This window comes from Camelus dromedarius, chromosome 2 (genome assembly GCF_036321535.1).
Source record: "Camelus dromedarius isolate mCamDro1 chromosome 2, mCamDro1.pat, whole genome shotgun sequence".
In the NCBI taxonomy this organism is placed as follows: domain Eukaryota; kingdom Metazoa; phylum Chordata; class Mammalia; order Artiodactyla; family Camelidae; genus Camelus; species Camelus dromedarius.
In genome coordinates, this window is record NC_087437.1 from 65,372,820 (window position 1) to 65,390,045 (window position 17,226).

At 36.0% G+C, this 17,226-nt stretch overlaps 1 protein-coding gene across 6 annotated transcripts in view; it reads right to left on the reverse strand.

The window, feature by feature from the left end:
- Positions 1-240: 240 nt before the first annotated feature.
- Positions 241-17,226, reverse strand: part of STXBP5L (syntaxin binding protein 5L) — a 290,279-nt gene continuing 273,293 nt past the window's right edge. For 4 of the 6 annotated variants that reach the window (XM_031455017.2, XM_064494780.1, XM_064494777.1 and 1 more), the window contains 4 exons: positions 12,499-12,859; positions 10,776-10,941; positions 8,172-8,283; positions 5,751-6,540 (listed from right to left, as the gene is read on the reverse strand). In XM_031455017.2, the coding sequence (XP_031310877.2) occupies positions 6,263-6,540; positions 8,172-8,283; positions 10,776-10,941; positions 12,499-12,859 (917 nt within the window). In that variant the 3' untranslated portion in view covers positions 5,751-6,262. The other 2 variants (XM_064494778.1, XM_031455025.2) reach the window with 1 other exon arrangement.

Here is a 17,226-nt window from a genome sequence, read left to right on the forward strand (position 1 = left end):
AACTCTAGTAAAAACTGAGTTATGGGAACTTGTGTTCAGTGTTTTTTTTTCTTTCTCTGTTTTAGTTCAAATAAATATGCTGTACATTGTTCCCCCACCCATCTCCCTGCCTTTTAAAAACAAATTATAGTTTGCAAAACCATGGTTCACCATGTTGCAAATGAGAGTCTTACCTCTGTCCATATTTAATCCTGGCAAAAGGCATTAGTGGTGCATGACATCATAACATAAGAGAGCATCTATGTACAAACATATACAATTTTATTGATATCTCTACAGACTACAAGAATTTTAAGTATAGTCACAATTGCTGAGTGCAACAGAAAAATAGTAATTTGTCATTTTCTGAAAAGATGCAAAAATTCTGAAGATGAAAGATACATCAATGATGTCATCTGTTTCTTATTTCCTAGAATAAAACATCACATAATTAAGTACTAAAAATTATAGGTTATTAGAGATTTTAATCCTGTGTACACTTGTCTATAACCACCACCTAGTTATCTTCTGGCTTTGCAGTTGCGAAGGGTGGGCCAATACCAGAGGGGAGCAGCGTGAGAGGAGAACTCTTCTGAGTTTTCTCGTTGACCAGTATTGCCTTGGATAGGCTGACTCTTCCTTTCTGAAAGTGAAAGCGCTCTTTCAGGGCCCTGGAGGCCATAGTGAGTTATAGAAATTATTCTCCCTTTAAACACATACCCAGTGACTAAGAAAATAAATCCAAGTGGCCCTGGGAGCTAAGATGACAATCACAAAGGAAGAGTTGTTCTCCCTTCTTGCTATGATCAAGTCCAGTAAAATATATCTATAGCAGAACAGGTACCTGGTACCCATGTCTCCTCCAAAAGAAGAATGAACAATAAATTTGGACCTGACTTAGTAAGTGATTGAGAATTTTTATTATCTAACTATTGAGAATTAGTTTTCCACTTAGCCTTACATGCTGTTGAATTTCTTTTGATATCTCTGGTGTCATACGATGTCACATGTATGAGGCAATCAAAACCTAGATGTTTGAATTGGAATAATTAATGGCCAAGTCACATAGGAGAAAATCGCAAAGACAGTGTTATTAACAGTTAATGGGACACTGCCTGGTCAGAAATTTGTACAGAACATTTGTCTTGGGTTGTAACACAGAATAAGTATCAATTCAGCCAATACTGCATCTCCAATATCTTGCCTTCCTTGACCCCGCAGGGGTGGGGCTTACATGCTGGCCAGGGTAGACAAATGTGTCTTCCTTAGTAGAGATACCAACCTTGGCTGGACATTGGAACCATCTTGGGGGCTTTCAAAAATGATGTTTGGTTCCAACTCTGAAAGATTTTGATGTAATTGGGAATTTTAGAAGCTCCTTAGGTGATTTCTTATGTACAGCCAGAGCTGAGAATCACTTCCCTACATAAATGTATACAGGTCAGCTGTATCTCCGTTCCTCATCGAAGTTTCTTCCATTGCACTCTGGCTCCTGTGTCCTGCTCTACCCCAGCCCTCTTGTACCAAATTGGTACTTCTTTCCTAAGTCACACCCTACTTACTCTGCATTTTGTCCTTTCAGGGCTAGTTGTCTGCAAATATATACAACAAATTTCTACAACTATGCTCCCTGGAATGGTGCAATCCAAATACACGACTTACTGGCAAGTACTTCTAGCACCTGGAGCAGTGTGTATGTGAAACAGTAACTGGTCAGAAGTGGGATTCTGGCCTCAGAGGACAGAGGTGAAGAAGCTGTGCAGGCTACTATGTTTCTCCTGATGCAGAGAGCAAGGCCTGTCAGGAACGTCTGACTCCTTTTGGCATTGCCCTTTTTGAACAAAAGTGGTCAAGTTACAATGTCTTCCCACAGGGCTAGGCTGTAATCCCACAGATATACCCCTGGGTTGTCCCGAAGATCCTAAACCAAGGAGAGGACTTTTATTCTATGTCTGCTTCATTTTCCCCTTCTGCCAACATTTAAAAACCAAGTATCTCAAAGAACTAATCTTAATCTTCTTTAACCAACCTTGGGCATAATATTTATTTTCCTTTTCCTTTCTCAAATCGATGGTGATCCCTTAATGAAGATAACAGATAGATGATACTTTTAAAATTGAACACACGGTTCACATTAAAAGGGACTTCTTTTACAATCCCTTAAGAACTTTGAGGAATGGAGAGCTGGATTCTGATTTATTGAGAATCGTTTAAGAGCTATATGAAAGATTTGAAAAATTAGCTCTATGACTGAATTATCAGAAAACATCTCAGTCAGTTCTGTCACCATGTTTCCAAAGTTAGTCCGACAATGACCTTGATGATGATGGGGGCACTATGTCTGGGTCTTGGTGAAATGTAGGAAGCAGAATCAGTAGTACTGCTTTTGTAGGGGATTAAAATGAATGATAAATCATCCTCCCTCCAAAAGATTTCTTGGTAAGGATTATTGCTCATATTATTAGAACCAGGGAAACAAATACTTCTAGCTTCTCACTGATGAAAGAAGGCAAAGGCCCATTTTCTCCTGGGACACTAAGAAGGGTTCATCTCTTTAAGGGGTCATAAGGAGATAAGGTAAACTTGTACAGGCTGTGGTTTGCAAGCTTTATCGTCTGATGCCACATTAACATGTAATTTTGATGACAACTAAGGCTCAGAGTCATTTTCTCTGTCATTGTCCAAGTTAGGAGTGCAGAGGCAAGACATTTAAATAGTACAGAAGAGAGATGTAAAAAATTACATGGATCAACAGTACTCATTTTCCAAAGATGATGATGATAAGATGGTGGTGGTGGTGGTGGTGGTGGTGGTGGTGTGTATGAGTGTTTGTGTGTCTGCTAAAGTCAGTGCAACAGAACGGAAATATTCAAAGAGAAAAATCACATCCACATTAGATTCTTGTTATTGCTATCTCCTTGAATTATAAAAATAATTTTCATACAGTAAAACCTCATTAATTTGTATTCCACTAATCAGGAGTTTGTGGGATGAAGCTACCCTTACCTTATGAAAGGGTTTATAAAAACAATATTGAAAGACATATTTAAACTACTTAAAAGAACCTATTCTTTCCAAGCATTTCAGAAGCACCTGTTTACTTCCAGTTGATGTGCTAATTATACATTTTTAATCTATTCATTAAAGCCAGAGTTTTAAGCACTTCTGTGAAATGCTACCTTATCCTTTTTGGTATTTTTCCTGTATGCTTTAAAGTATTCTAGGAGTTGTTATTTTTCACTGATTTCATGTAAGCTTTTCTCCAAAATAGTATTTTATTGCACATGAACCATGCATGTAATTTTGGGTACAATAATTTGTCACTGTGCACTTTTGATGTTTAATTTTATACAGGACATATCACATATTCAAACTTAGTCTCTCTTCAAATGATATGGAACAGTGGCTTTCAACCAGGAGCAATTTTGGCAATGGCTGGAGACAGTTTTGATTGTCATTACTGGGGTGGGCGGAGTGGGGGAGGGTGGTTGCTGTTTACATCCACTGTATAGAGGCCAGGGATGTTAAAGCGAATTTTATTGGGGCTTTAGAGATATTTACTGAATTTGATGCCACTTTGGGCTGAATTTCATTGTTCCTAAAATAAATTATTATACTCTTTGAGTTTTTAAAAAAAATTTTTTAATATAGAAAAGTATCTGTTCAGAAAATCAGAAAACTGGGTTCTTGAAACTGATGGTACAAATAGTGCACTGCAGTTTGGCTACCAGTGTTTTCTAAATCCTGGTCTCAAGTTTAATATTTTACTGTATAATTTAATATATCATATTTGTATTTCCAAGTCAGGTTCTTTTACCCTAAGGCTGTTCACAGGAGTCTGGAGAGATTTGTGGAGAGGCTTTTTTTGAGAAATCAAGAGAATTCAAGGACTCTGAGAAATGCTTTCCTGGTATATATTTTCCGACTGTTTCCATCATCTCTTCCTAAAGATTAATTTGCTCATCTCAAAATTACTGAGAACATTTAAAGTTATGTTCAAACAGTTTCACTAAAACAATTTCACTAAAAATAAAAAAACTGAAAAAAAACAAGCAGAAATACTATTTTTGGCTATTAAAATAACCTGGATTTCAGGAAAATGGTAAATTCTTAGAAACACAAATGCAAATCTGGTAAGACCTTGAATAATAAAAATTCAATAAGCCAAACCCATTAATTTTCTTAAAAAGGTTTCTTTTTGAAGGAAAGATATATATTATAGGATGGGTCCCAGAATCTGCTTATATTTATTTCCTATGACTTGACTTCCAGAATCATATTAAATAATGATACTAGTGTCTTTATTTTGTTTGCCTCTACTAGTTCTCTGTTGTCTTTTTGTAGATACCTTTTATCATGTTAAAATTCTTTATTATATTTTTAAAAGAACTGTTAATACGGAATAGGTGTTTGGCGTCTGTTGACATAATCCTGTGGCTGATGTTACTTAGCCTAATGAGTGACAAAATGACTGATTTTGTATCATTAAGCTCTCTACGTATTTCTGTTGTCCATAATGGTGACTAAAGCCCAGACAGTAAAAACACCATATTTTGTAAGATTTTCAATAATAAGTATTGAACCAAAAGTATTTTCTAATGAAAGCCCTTGTTAATCAGAAATATCAGAATCCCTTTCCTAAAACATTAACTGAGGTTTTACTGAATCAGACTGAAAAGAATGACCAGTTTGGTCTCTGAGTGTCAGGCTGCAAGAGCACCTTTGAATTGAAGACCCCACTAGGTTTAAACAGTAATATACTGTGTAATTGGCAGACAAGGATACAAATGGAGCATTAAAAATATATCCCTTTAGAAACTGAAACCAGAGTGTGTGAAATCAGTTCTCAAAGCTAACTGCATTGTTCCTGTAGCCTAGTTTCCCCAAACCTATTGTCAGCTCCCCTGCGGAGTATAAGCCAGGCTGAAAAAATGCTTTGAGGTGACCCAACCCAGCATTGTTTGTGACTAAAAATAGCAACTTGTTCTGAAGGTGACAGAAATGTAAATAATTGTGTTAGGAATAATTTACTGTACTGGCAGTACTTGATTATGACCAAGGACTGTGAATGATGTAAAATATTATGGAGAGACGGGAATGTTAATCAGACTTGCCATAAGAATTCAGTAATGTCCTAGTATAATGAAAGTTATAGATGAGAAGAAAACTCTGGTTTTGTTTTCTTTTTCAGATGGGTATGGCAAATGTTTTTGAAATGCACTGATATTCTTCTAATGCACATTTTTTAAATTGTCAGGTGTGGCCCAATTTATAAAAATAGTTTACCATAAATCTTTTTTTCTACTGTCACAACATGCTTTTTTTCTTTTCCTCTTAAGATGTTAATTTATCATGCAAATTTTTTTTCATTAAGTGCATTAATGCTTTTGTTTGTACAGGATTTTTTTTTTTTTTAATATCAGAAGGACTCCCCATAGTTCCTAAATGTAAATCCTTAGCAAACGACATGCCAAGATGATAGCTCCATTCCACGTGGGAAAAGGCAAATTCAGCCATATCTTGGGATTTTAACCAGGGTTCCAGCCTTTGGGTCGAACAGTGTCTCTGATAAGTCTCCCTTATGATAACTTCAGATGGACTGTAATGGAACATTTTGTTGAAGAAACTGGCTTCTAGCAGTTGAATAGTGATGCTGGGAATAAATTTGGTTTCCCTGAATAATGGTTTCTCAAAGCAGTCATAGCTTCTTTAGAAGTTTAGAATTGGTACCATTTCTTATCCTTATATTTCAGCATTAACTGCAAAGAAAAAATAGTCACCATAAGATGTTAAAAAAAATCTTTAATAGTGCTAATCAAAGAGAGTTCCTGTTGAGCTAATCATGCATATCTAAATCTCAAAACTTCTAAAACTTCCCTTTTTTGTGTGAAATAAAGTGCCTATAAAAAGATTTTTTAAAAAACCAATCCAGCTGTAAAGATTTGGCTGACAGGAAGTGATTTTTAATGATTGACACAAAAAGGAATGTGCATCCCAGCCTCTACTGCCCCTCACACCTTGCTGGGGGATCACATAATCAATCTGAGTACCTTTTCAGCAGTTAATGCACAGTATAGACCCAGTGTATCAGAATCAATGATAAGTTTCTTTTAAATCATCCCTTAAGGCTCAGAAGTATCAATGTATGACAGAATTTTTTAAAAACCTTTTTCTCCCAAATACTGGGGGAGATTTTAATACTTAGGACAAGATCCCAGTTACCTTGGCTCTCCCACAGGGTTATTTACAGTGGCATCTCTGTTTAGCTTTTCTTGTGCAGGACCTAAATATTTACAGTTACCACTGTATGAAGGTGCCTATATTTACTCAGGCAGTTTACCTCATGTGCATGTTTGGAAAATGCTTCTGCACTGGTCATCATGCCTGCAGTTTTCTCTTCCAGCTCTCCTAGTCTCTGTCCTCTCTCGTCAAGTGCGATCCTTGCACGAGTCAGCTCTCCCATCACCCCTCCAGCAGCGCCTTTCATCCCTTCTATACCACCTGGTCCAGGAATGTGCTGTGCGAGGCTGCGGGATGCTTTTCCTGCTGAAGCTTCCCCAACTGGGAATTCAAGCCATAGTGGTTTAAAACATTTTGTCAGTAATTCAAGTAATTATGGTTGTTTACCACCAAAGTACTTATATTAAATTACACTAGCATAATTCTCATGAAAAGACATATTCGTTCCTATCATAGATATGCATTTGGAGATGTTAGCACTTAACCAAGAAAAATACCTATGAAAGAGACTGAGAGAGATTGTTACCATATGCCTTTGTGTGTGTGTGTGTCTTCCATACAACCTGGCATAACTGCATTTCTTGATGTTGCTAAATTGGGATGCTCACAATTTTATTGTGATCTCATATTTAACCCCATATTTAACTTCATATTTAAGCCATATTAGGGTCCGTTCCAATCTCAAGCTTAATCATATATTTAAATTTCTGCCCAATTGGCATTCCAACCTTCCCCGTTCATCTTGCTAGCAGCCTTTGTAGGCCTCAGTTGTTTTTTAAAATGTGTGTGTGTGTGTGTGTGTGTAAATACTAGAGAATGGGGTATGTGCATGATGGACATTAATATACATATGCTGAACTTTTATTACTTTATAAAAGACTAAATTTTTCCATCATTTACATAGCTCAATTTCACTTAATTTTAATGAAGTAATTTTTTAAAACTGAAAAACAGCTGTCTTGGTAAAAAATTTAGTGAGCATCCCCAAGGATGTAACATTAGGGATGGAATGTAAATCAGTTTTTTTTTTAATAGGAGCCTTATTGAGAGAAAATTTACATACTATAAAATTCATCCTTTTAAAGTGTACAATTCAGTGGTTTTTAGTGTATTCCTAGAGTTGTGTAACTATCACCACTATTAAATTTTAGAACATTTTCATCACCCCAAAAAGAAACTCTGTACACATTAACAGTTCCCCTCTAGTTCCTCCTTGCCCCAGTCCCTGGAAACTACTAATCTATTTGCTGTCTCTAGGATTTGTCTATTCTGAATGTTTCACATAAAAGGAATCATGTGGCTTTTTTGTCTTTCTTCTTTAATTTAGCGTGTTTTCAAGGTTCATCCATGTTGTAGCATGTATCAAACTTCATTTTTATGGCTGAATAATATTCCATCATATGGAGGCATCTAGATCTTGTGCATAGTTAAAGCTTCAAATGAAACGGAGTTTTGATTATAAGACCAATTGGTGGGTGAGATATTCTGGAAAATATATTCTTAATTTCTCTCTAAAAGTGTTCTCTAGTATCTTTCTACTGCTTTTTGATTATTGTTCATCAGAGTCTCACTGATAGATCATTTAAACTAATTAATTCTTGCGTTCTGAAAAAAGAATCTGTTTCCAAACAGTAGTTAAAGGCAGGCAGATTCAAAAATAATTTTTTTCAGATTTTAGTAGCCACATGAATTCACCCTGCTCTTGCAGGTATAATGCACCTGCAAATGACACTTTTATTAGCTTTTTACTCATTATTTGTATGACTTGCATATACTGGTTTTGTTAAACTGTTTCCTCATATGAAGTGACCAGTTTTATTCATGTTTGGTAAACAGAAATAATTTTCATGGTATAGAAGCAAAACCCTAGGCTAGTATTTGAGATTACATATTACATTAAGTTACACAAACACACAGAAATAGGTCTTCTCTTTTGTGATAAGTTTACTCACAGAGTTCTTCTCTGTCAAATGTTTGTCCACTTCCACCAAACAATCCTTTGAGAAAGCCTCTGTTTTGAGCTTCTGGTGTCTCTATGGGAGTAAACAAATCTCCTAGCATGTCCTATATCAAATGCAAAGAAAAAAGCATTAGACTAACTAAAAATAAATTAACAGATCAAAAGATAACACTGTGGCATGTTAGAGCATATCATGAAAAGGCAGTCTGCTCTCCATAGTTTTCCTGGTGATTTTTGCTTTGCTTCCAGTTCTATCTCTGGCATTTCTTTCTCCACCTCCTTCCTTTCCCTTCCCTTCTCTGGGAACTGACATCCTAAAATTTTGATTTTTCTGCCCTCTTCTCTTCTCCCTTCTACAATTAGAAAACATGGGGAGCTAATATTCACCCTAGGATTAATTTACACCTGACCAATGACTTCCAATATTGACTTCTGATCCTTTTTCAATTACCATAGCCTCTTTCCTGTACTAGTTCCCTTTCCTGAACCAAGCATGGACTGCTTTATGAAATAGGAAGCCTTTGGTGGTATGTAGAGGAAGGTTGGATTTATTTTTATATCATGTACAAAATTATGAAATAACTCAAGAAAACTTAAATGAGTCAAAATAGGCAACCACTCCACGGTACAACCACTCTCAATATTCAATGTGATGTAGAATGACTGGAGAAATATCTTGTTAGAAATACAGATGCTCACATGTTATTCCACATACTAAATTAGCATCTACATATATGTGCTCTGGTTATCTGTATTTTTAACTTGCTTTTACTTTTTCTAACTTTTAACTTGCTGTAAAAAAAGCTTTAACTTGTTTTAGTCTTTCTAAAGCAGACCAGAATTTGAGAATGATTGATTTAGAGGAAGTAACTTCAGTTCAACCCAAAGTCGGGAGATCTGTGACCTAATACAAGTTTATCTGTGAACTTGCAGCATGACTCTTTTCATCACCTGCCCCTCACCTCCACTCCCGAGACCTGTGCTCCTCCTCCTGAGTCCCTTCTCTTTGAAAACAGCTGCACCATCTACTTAGTTCTCCAACCCAGAAACATAGGAATAATTATTAATCCTTTTCCTTCCCTCACTTCTACATCTAGTAACTCTCCAATCCAAATGATTACACTTTACAGCCATTGAATCTGCTAACTTTTCTCTATCCTCAATGTTGGCTGCTCAAGCCACTATTATTCTTGGCGTTAATTATTTTTAAAAGGCTCCGAATTGTTCTCCTTACCTTTAGTCTTAATTCCTCAAAATCAATTGCCATACTGCAACAAGAATATTAGTTTTAATAGGCAAATTTGCTAAACCTTTTTACTGACTTCCTATTACCCTGGGGTTAAGTGCCAGATTCCTTAAGGAGCTCACAAGGTGCTCCAAGATCTAGTCTTGACTAATACTCCAGCACCATCCCTTCATTCTGTTGACTTCCTGACTCTGCACTTTGTTGGTGGTTTCCTGAACCCTGTGGCTTCCTCATGCCACTGTTTTGTCAAGAATATTATTATCTTTTCCATCTCCAGCCATACATTCCCATGGATAACTCCAAGCCATCTTTCATAATTCTTTTCTCATTACCCCTTCCCTTTTGTTCCATTAACCCAGGTGCCCCTCTTACATGTCTCCCCAGCACTGGCACAACCGTACATAGACAGCATTTTCCAGAGTATTGTGGTTGTCTGTTTACTTATCTCTCCCTCCACACTAGCAGGAAGGGACTTGTATCTTGTTTATTATTGTGTTCTGAGAGCCCAACCAGGTACCAGGCATATAGTAAAAACTCAGTATTTGTTGAATAACATTATTTTTAAAACTTAATGTGTTCCAGGCACTGTGAGGGCTTTATATGAATTTTTATTTAATTCTCACAGCAACGCTCCAGGTAGAACACACAGGTAGATTAAATAAAATGCCCAAAGTTACACAAGTAGGCAAAATACAACTTAAATAGCTCAGAGTTTATATGCTAAACCGCTATATTATAAGGAATGGATTTTGGTTTTCTCATTTGTGAAATAAGGATGTTGAACCAACTAAATCCCTAAGATGCTCTTAAAATTTTGTGACCACATTTACTTATCCAACGTTAGATAGGCTTTTATATATATGTTATGTTCCTAGACTCTGCTTACCACTAGGATCAAAGACAAATGCCCAATTCTAACCTACAGGACATATATTTATTTTGTATGACTCTTAATCACAATTAGGATTAAAAAAAAAAAAAGGCCATGAACTTCCTGAATTGTATGCAAAAATGTTGTGTCTACATACATATTCCCAACCCTGGAGGAAGATTTTTATAATCTTTCAGAGGATTCTCCATAGGCAAGAAAAAAAAATTAAAAAAACCAAAACAGTTAACTATTGATATATATGACATTCACATTCCTCCCCCCATGCCACTTTTCTTATTTTTTTCTGTGTATACCTAGAACCACACTAGAAGTTGGTCACAATGATGAACATATATTCAAAATATTCTAGGTTAGGCATATTTATTGTCTGGCCCAATAATATTTTAGCTTTTAGACATCCTTCATTGTCTCTTTTTACAACCATGTCCTGTGTTTATTCATAAATGTGCCTGACCTACCTGTAGATTATCACACATCTCTTGGCTGTATGTTAACCGCTGAATTTCAGTAGGAGAGACAAGGTATAATGCCTGTCCTTCATTGGTAAAACAGAACGTCCGTGCTATCCTCATGTCTGTCAGTGGCAAATAATTAACATCCAACATTGGGCGAAGACTAGGTAGGCTGAATGGAAAAAAGCAAATCCACATTTCATATTTAAGTTGTTAGCTTTTAATTTCTCTGTATAAACTTTATAGATTCTTACATAAAATAGTAATTTTTACACCACTATTTTATGGTTGTTTCTTTTTATCCTCTTAAAGTCTCAATGGTGGTAAACTAGACTTCCACTGAAAATCATATTCAAGTGTCCTTGAAGGATGAATTCAATGCGGTGGCCACCAATTTCAGAATACTTTTTGCATCATTTCACAGGTTTTCCTACAGTATGGTTATAATCTTTGGCAGAAACACCACAGCTAGAAAGTGGCCGACTGCATACTTGGCCCAGTGTCTCTTTTTAAGGCAGAACTCCTGGGTTTCTCCTATTGCTATCACTCCTGTTGCTTTTTAAACTCATTTTTCATTTCTCAAGAAATCGCCCTCATAAATGTAGATGTAGCCCATGTTCATTTAAATAGAAGTTAATTTTCAGGTACACCATTTAAAGAAATGAAACATACTACAATTTTACAAAAATAGGGTAAGTAATCACTATCAAGCTAAAAACTCAATTGTGCCACAACATTTTAATGTCTTTTAATTTAAAAGAAAAAATTTTAAAAGAAAAATTCTCAGTGACTAAATGAGCTTAGGGGAGGTACACATTTATTTTTCCCTCTTAAACTAAGGCATGTCTAGGAGTTAGGTCATTATTTTCAAACAAGACTGGAATGGCCTTCAGAAATCTCTAAAAAGAGTTTGAGAATGAGAAACCAGGTAAAAACAGAACAAGAAATACGTAAGAGAATGAGCAGGCCATAAATGCCTGATTTTATTTTTTAAAAACTTTCTCCTTTACTAACTACTTCTTGGCTTACAAATCTACTTATATCTCCCCTACTAAAGAAAATAACAGTAAAAACACTCTCAAAAATCTAGTTTCACTCTTGAACTACTTTCCTGTCTTTCCTCTCTCATTTTACCAAAATTTCCCAAAAGAATACTCTATCTCAGGGGCTGGCATACTTTATTTAAAGGGCCAAATAGTGAATATTTTAGGCTTTGTAGGCCATACGTTCTTCAGTACAACTACTCGACTGCCCTGCTGTGCACGAGCCCCCTACGGGCAATAAGGATAAAATTTAATTCTGTATGGAAAATTCTTGTGTGGACTATGAAACGTAGTAAAATTAACAGTTTATTTCTTTTTCTTGTAGTTTATTTATCTTTATATTTCCTGTGCCTAGTATAGGATCTGGGAGACAACATGCTCAATAAATGTTGAATGAATGTGTGAATGACTGGAGAATCACTCTTTTCCTTAGATACCCTGATGTCAATCAACATATATATTTCATTCACAATGCTAAGCATTTTTAGCAAAAAAATTTTAAAAACCCATAAAATAAAAAATCCAAACTCTCCTCCAATTGTTGAGCAATAAAATAATTCATACAGTAAAACAATGATCTCTATTTGCTTCTTAATAACATCTTGCACGTTACACATATACTTTTCATAACTGTACCTTGTTTGCACTGTTGTGATTACCAGATAATTTGTAAAGAAGGCAAGTACCTCATTATCATGATATGCCCATTGGCACAAAAGCATGCCAAGCAGGCACTGTTACACATGACCACCACATCTGCTTGCAGTATAAAAGATGTCTCGGTGATGTTATGAACATAGAGGCAAGTCTGGGAAGGCAGCGAGAAGACTTTGGCTTGTTTTTCTGAGCAGATTATTGTATACTGATGATCTCCTATTTCTTGGGATGGAGAGGGGCAGTTCATGACCAGTTTCCTTCTCCAGGATTTCTCATTTTCATCAATGTTGTTTGGATCCCTCCAAACTTCATATGGCGGTTGCATTAATCCTCCAGTTCGGTCCATACAGGATAATGTTAGGACAGCTCCTTTCAATGATAGGAATGTACCTATAAAAACAATTTCATATCACTGGCACATGAAATTCTTTCTAAAACGGCTGTTATTCATCTATGGGTGATGTTTTATGTTATGATAATTTATATCTATAGTGTTATAATATTGCAGTATTATACATAAATCAGTAGATTTGTGAGTTCACCAGTTGCAGTAACTTGGAATCATAGAAGGTAAGGTCTAAAAGGAGTTGAAGACAACAACTTGTCAAATCTTCTCATTATATTAATCAGAAAACCTCTGAAAAGCCAGAAAGATGATGTGACCTCGACTTTCCTGATTCTTAATCCAGTATTCTTTCATTATACTATATAGTCTTCCTTAAATCCTTTCTTAAAAAGCAATTTATAAATGTGTAATTTATTGAATAACTTCAGCTGAAAAATAATGCCATCTGATTCTTTATTTTAGAGATTCATTCACTAGAAAGTGATAATTTCTTCTTTTGAAAATGAACACTCAGAATATTTCATGAAATTTCAACATAGAGAGTTCATGCTAGCAATTTTCACTGTATTAGCAAAACCCAAACTACCTTTGGTGCTTAGGCAGGCTTGTGCCTCTTTACCCAGAAAAATGGTTTACTCACTCTCCAAGGTTGAATATCCATGCCAGGTTATTACCAGTCCCAGAGGATAGGACACTGTAAAGCTTAGGAAGTAACTGGGATAGATTGACTTTGGACATTTCCAGACTCTCCCTAAGCAGTGCTCTAGCAGCCTTTTCTTTCCTTTGTCCTTTGACATCATGTAGAGAGAGTTAGGGGGTTATTCCAGGCTGATATGTCTCAAGAGTGTACATGTGTCAAATACTTGGGGAGGATGTTATAAAAATACATTGCATTTAGAAAGTACTTTGTCTATAGTTTAAAGTATTTAAAATTTATAAAATTCAAAATAACATATTTAGATGATTTAACATCTCAGCTGTGTTTTTAAGTCCACTTTAAAACTAAGAAGCCTGTAAATGCCTTACAAAGAAGAGTAGCTGATGAGGACAGGAGAGCAGGGGTTTAGGCACTTTAGGCTGAGGGTCAAGGTATAAAAGAACAGCTGTCCCAACCTCCCAAGAAGAAAAAAAAACAACGCCAAGAGCTATGACAAATGATTTAATTAGAATTCATCTAGAAATGATCCTTCTAAAACCCTCCATATTTCCATAAATATGTGCCATGGAAAAAAATTTTTAAGTGTAGATATCTTTGCATCCTCAATTTAGAGATAGCCTAAAGTAGGTTAAAAAGACAAGAAATCTATATTTTGGAAGTCATTTTACTTATGCCTGATGCTTACCAACTGTCAGCATCAAAATTACTGTTTCTCAATCAGTTGCCTTGCCCAAACAGCTGCTCTGTTCCCTAATGTGTGGTTTAAAAAAAAAAAAAAAAAGACTTTGATTATATGCTGTTCATTAGCTTTATTCAGGGTTTAAGTTTTCTCAACAATGTATTATTAATCTTATGACTCTGTCTTTAAGCTTTTCTAACTTAAAAAGCTTAAGCAAGTCCAAATTACAAGCTGCTACAATTTTGGATTTAGATATTACAAAGTAGCTTAAATTTAAAGGCTTGTATAATAAGATCTTAACAATTCAGTCTACAGTAAATAATTCACTACACAATTAATGAGGATTTTCCTCTTGAAAGAGGTCTCCCTGGCTAGAAGTGAACCTTACTCTGGCTTTCCAAATTATCAGCCTGCCATGCTACAACCTTCATTTGATCAACAAGTATTTATTGAGGGTTTACTGTATGTTCTAGGCTTTGTTTTAGGCACAGGGAAATAAAATAGTAAATGAAACAGATAAAACTCCTACCTTCACAGAACTTACTTTCTATGATAGAGACAGACAATATATATGATAAGTATATATCTATGAGATATTAGATAGCAATAAGTACCAAGGGAAAGGAAAAAATAAAGCAGAAAAGAGGAAAGAAACTCTTGGAAAAGGGTGTGATTAAATTTTAAATAGAATAGAAGGTGTTAGGGCTAAATGTTTGCTTTTCCCCTCCCCAAATCCATACACTCAAGCCCTAACCCACCAGTGTGGATGTATTTGGAGACGCGGCCTTTAAGGAAACAAGGTTAAATGAGGTCATAAGGTTGGGGCCCTGATCTGATAGAATTGATGTCCTTATAAAAAGAGACACCAGGACAGCTAGATACTTTCTTCTCCCTCCCCCTCCTTCCCTTTCCCTCCCTCTTTTCCCCTCTTTCTCTTCCCCTTTCTCCCCATCCTCCCCTACTCCATTCTTCTCCCTCCTCACCCCCGCAGCAGAAAGGCCACTTGAGCACAGAGTGAGAAGACAGCTGTCTGCAACTCAAGGAGAGAGCTCTCACCAAATACCAACACTGCTGGTACATTGATTTGAGATTTCCAGTCTTCAGAAGTGTGAGAAAATAAATTTCGGTTGTTCAAGTCACACAGTTGTTAGTATTTGTTAAGGCAGCCTAAGCAAATTTATATAGAAGAGGAGGCTTCTTTGCATCATATTGTGGGAATTAAGGCTCAGGAAACCAGCATAAAATATTCAGGCTACTGTGATTATTCTGTATCTCTGACCCAGGAGCCTCATGCCTTCTGTCAGCATCCATGAAACTGGCAAACTAACTTTATTTGCTTCAAGTAAAGTAAAATCTCAAACTTTTCACAGATCTTGACTTTCTAGAGCAGTTAAGGGCAGACTTACAGGAGATGAGATCAGAGAGAGAATATGGAGCTAGATCATGTAAGTTCTTGTAGGACACAATAAAAATTTAGACTTTTATTTGGTATCAGATGGGAGGATTTTGAGAATAGAGTGATATAATCTAACTTTCCTTTAATAGGATCACTCTTCTTGCTGGGCATATCCTAAAGGGAATCAAGGTTGAAAGAAGGGAGAGCAGTTAAAATGTTACTACAATAATCCAGGTGAGAAATGGATAAAGGCTTGCTCAAACCAGGTGGTAACAGTAGAAGGGGTGAGAAATGGTCAGAATCTGAATATATTATAAAGGTCAAGCCAACAGAATATGCGAATAAATTAGATTTAGAGTCTGAAAGGAGCATAGTGGTTAAGAATGATTCTAATGCTTTTGACCTGGGAAAATTGGAAGGATGAAATTTCCATTAATAGATGTGGGAAAGATTGTGGAAGAAAGGAAAAGAATATTAGGAATTCAGTTTTGGACATAAGTTTGAGATACTTCTTAAACATCCAAGTGGATGTCAAATAACTGGATATCTATGTCAGGAATTTGGGGATTGGTCCAGACTATAAATGTAAATTCATGACCCATTAGATTATAAATGGCATTTAAAGTCATAAGGCTGGCTGGTTTCCTGTTGAGCTTGACTATAAATAGAAAACAGAAAAGGTTCAAGGAGTCAGTCTTTGGGCATCTCGATGTTTTAAGTCCAGTGAAATGTGGAGGGACCAGCAAAGAGGACTGAAAAGGAATGGCATATAAAGGTAGGAAGAAAACTAGGTAAATAAAGTATTCTGGAATCTAAGTGAAAAGTGAAATGTTTTAAGGTAAGGATAATGGTTAAACTGCACTATGCTACTGTTATATCTGGTAAGGAGTGGCCTGAGAATCATCACCTATATTGAGGTTTTTGTTAATTGGTGTGGGGGAAGGTTTGATTAGAATGCACTCGAGAGAATGTGAGAATAAAATTGGAAATAGTGACTATAACACAATCATTTCAAGGAATTTTTCACTAGAAAAAAGAAGTGAAATGGGGCATCATAGGAGAACAGATTCAAGGAGGGTTTTCTTTTAGTAGGAGAAATAACAGCATGTTTGTATGCTTATCTAGTAGAAAGAAATACTACAATTATACAAAGGAAACAGGAAAAATTGCTGGATTGACTTTCTTGTGTCAGTGAAAGGGCAGAATCTAGTATACAAATGGAGATGCTCATTAAGTTAGGAGCTTGCACAGTTTAGTCATAATAACAGGAGAGAATACAGAGACCATGGAGACATAAGTTGGTAGATGTAGTGGGGCAGCTGTTGAAGTTCTTATCTGATTGTTTCACTTTTCTCAGTGAAAGGACACATGGTCATTAGCTAAGACTGAAAACAGTGGAGGAGGTATTGGAGCTCTGAGGAGAGTGGAGAAAATACCTAATTGTTGTTTAAGGGGATGGGAGAGAGGACTAGGAAATTACAGTATGACTATCCAGCAGCACAGGAACCCACTTGAGGTTACTGATGATTTATTTTAAAATGAGACTGTTTAGTCTGGTTTTATATTTTTCTCCAGTCATATTCAGCTACACAGGTATACAAATAAAGTAGGTAGAATTCAATTTAACAGGATTGTGCTTAAGCTGAATATGTATCTGTGATATTACAATTTATGATAA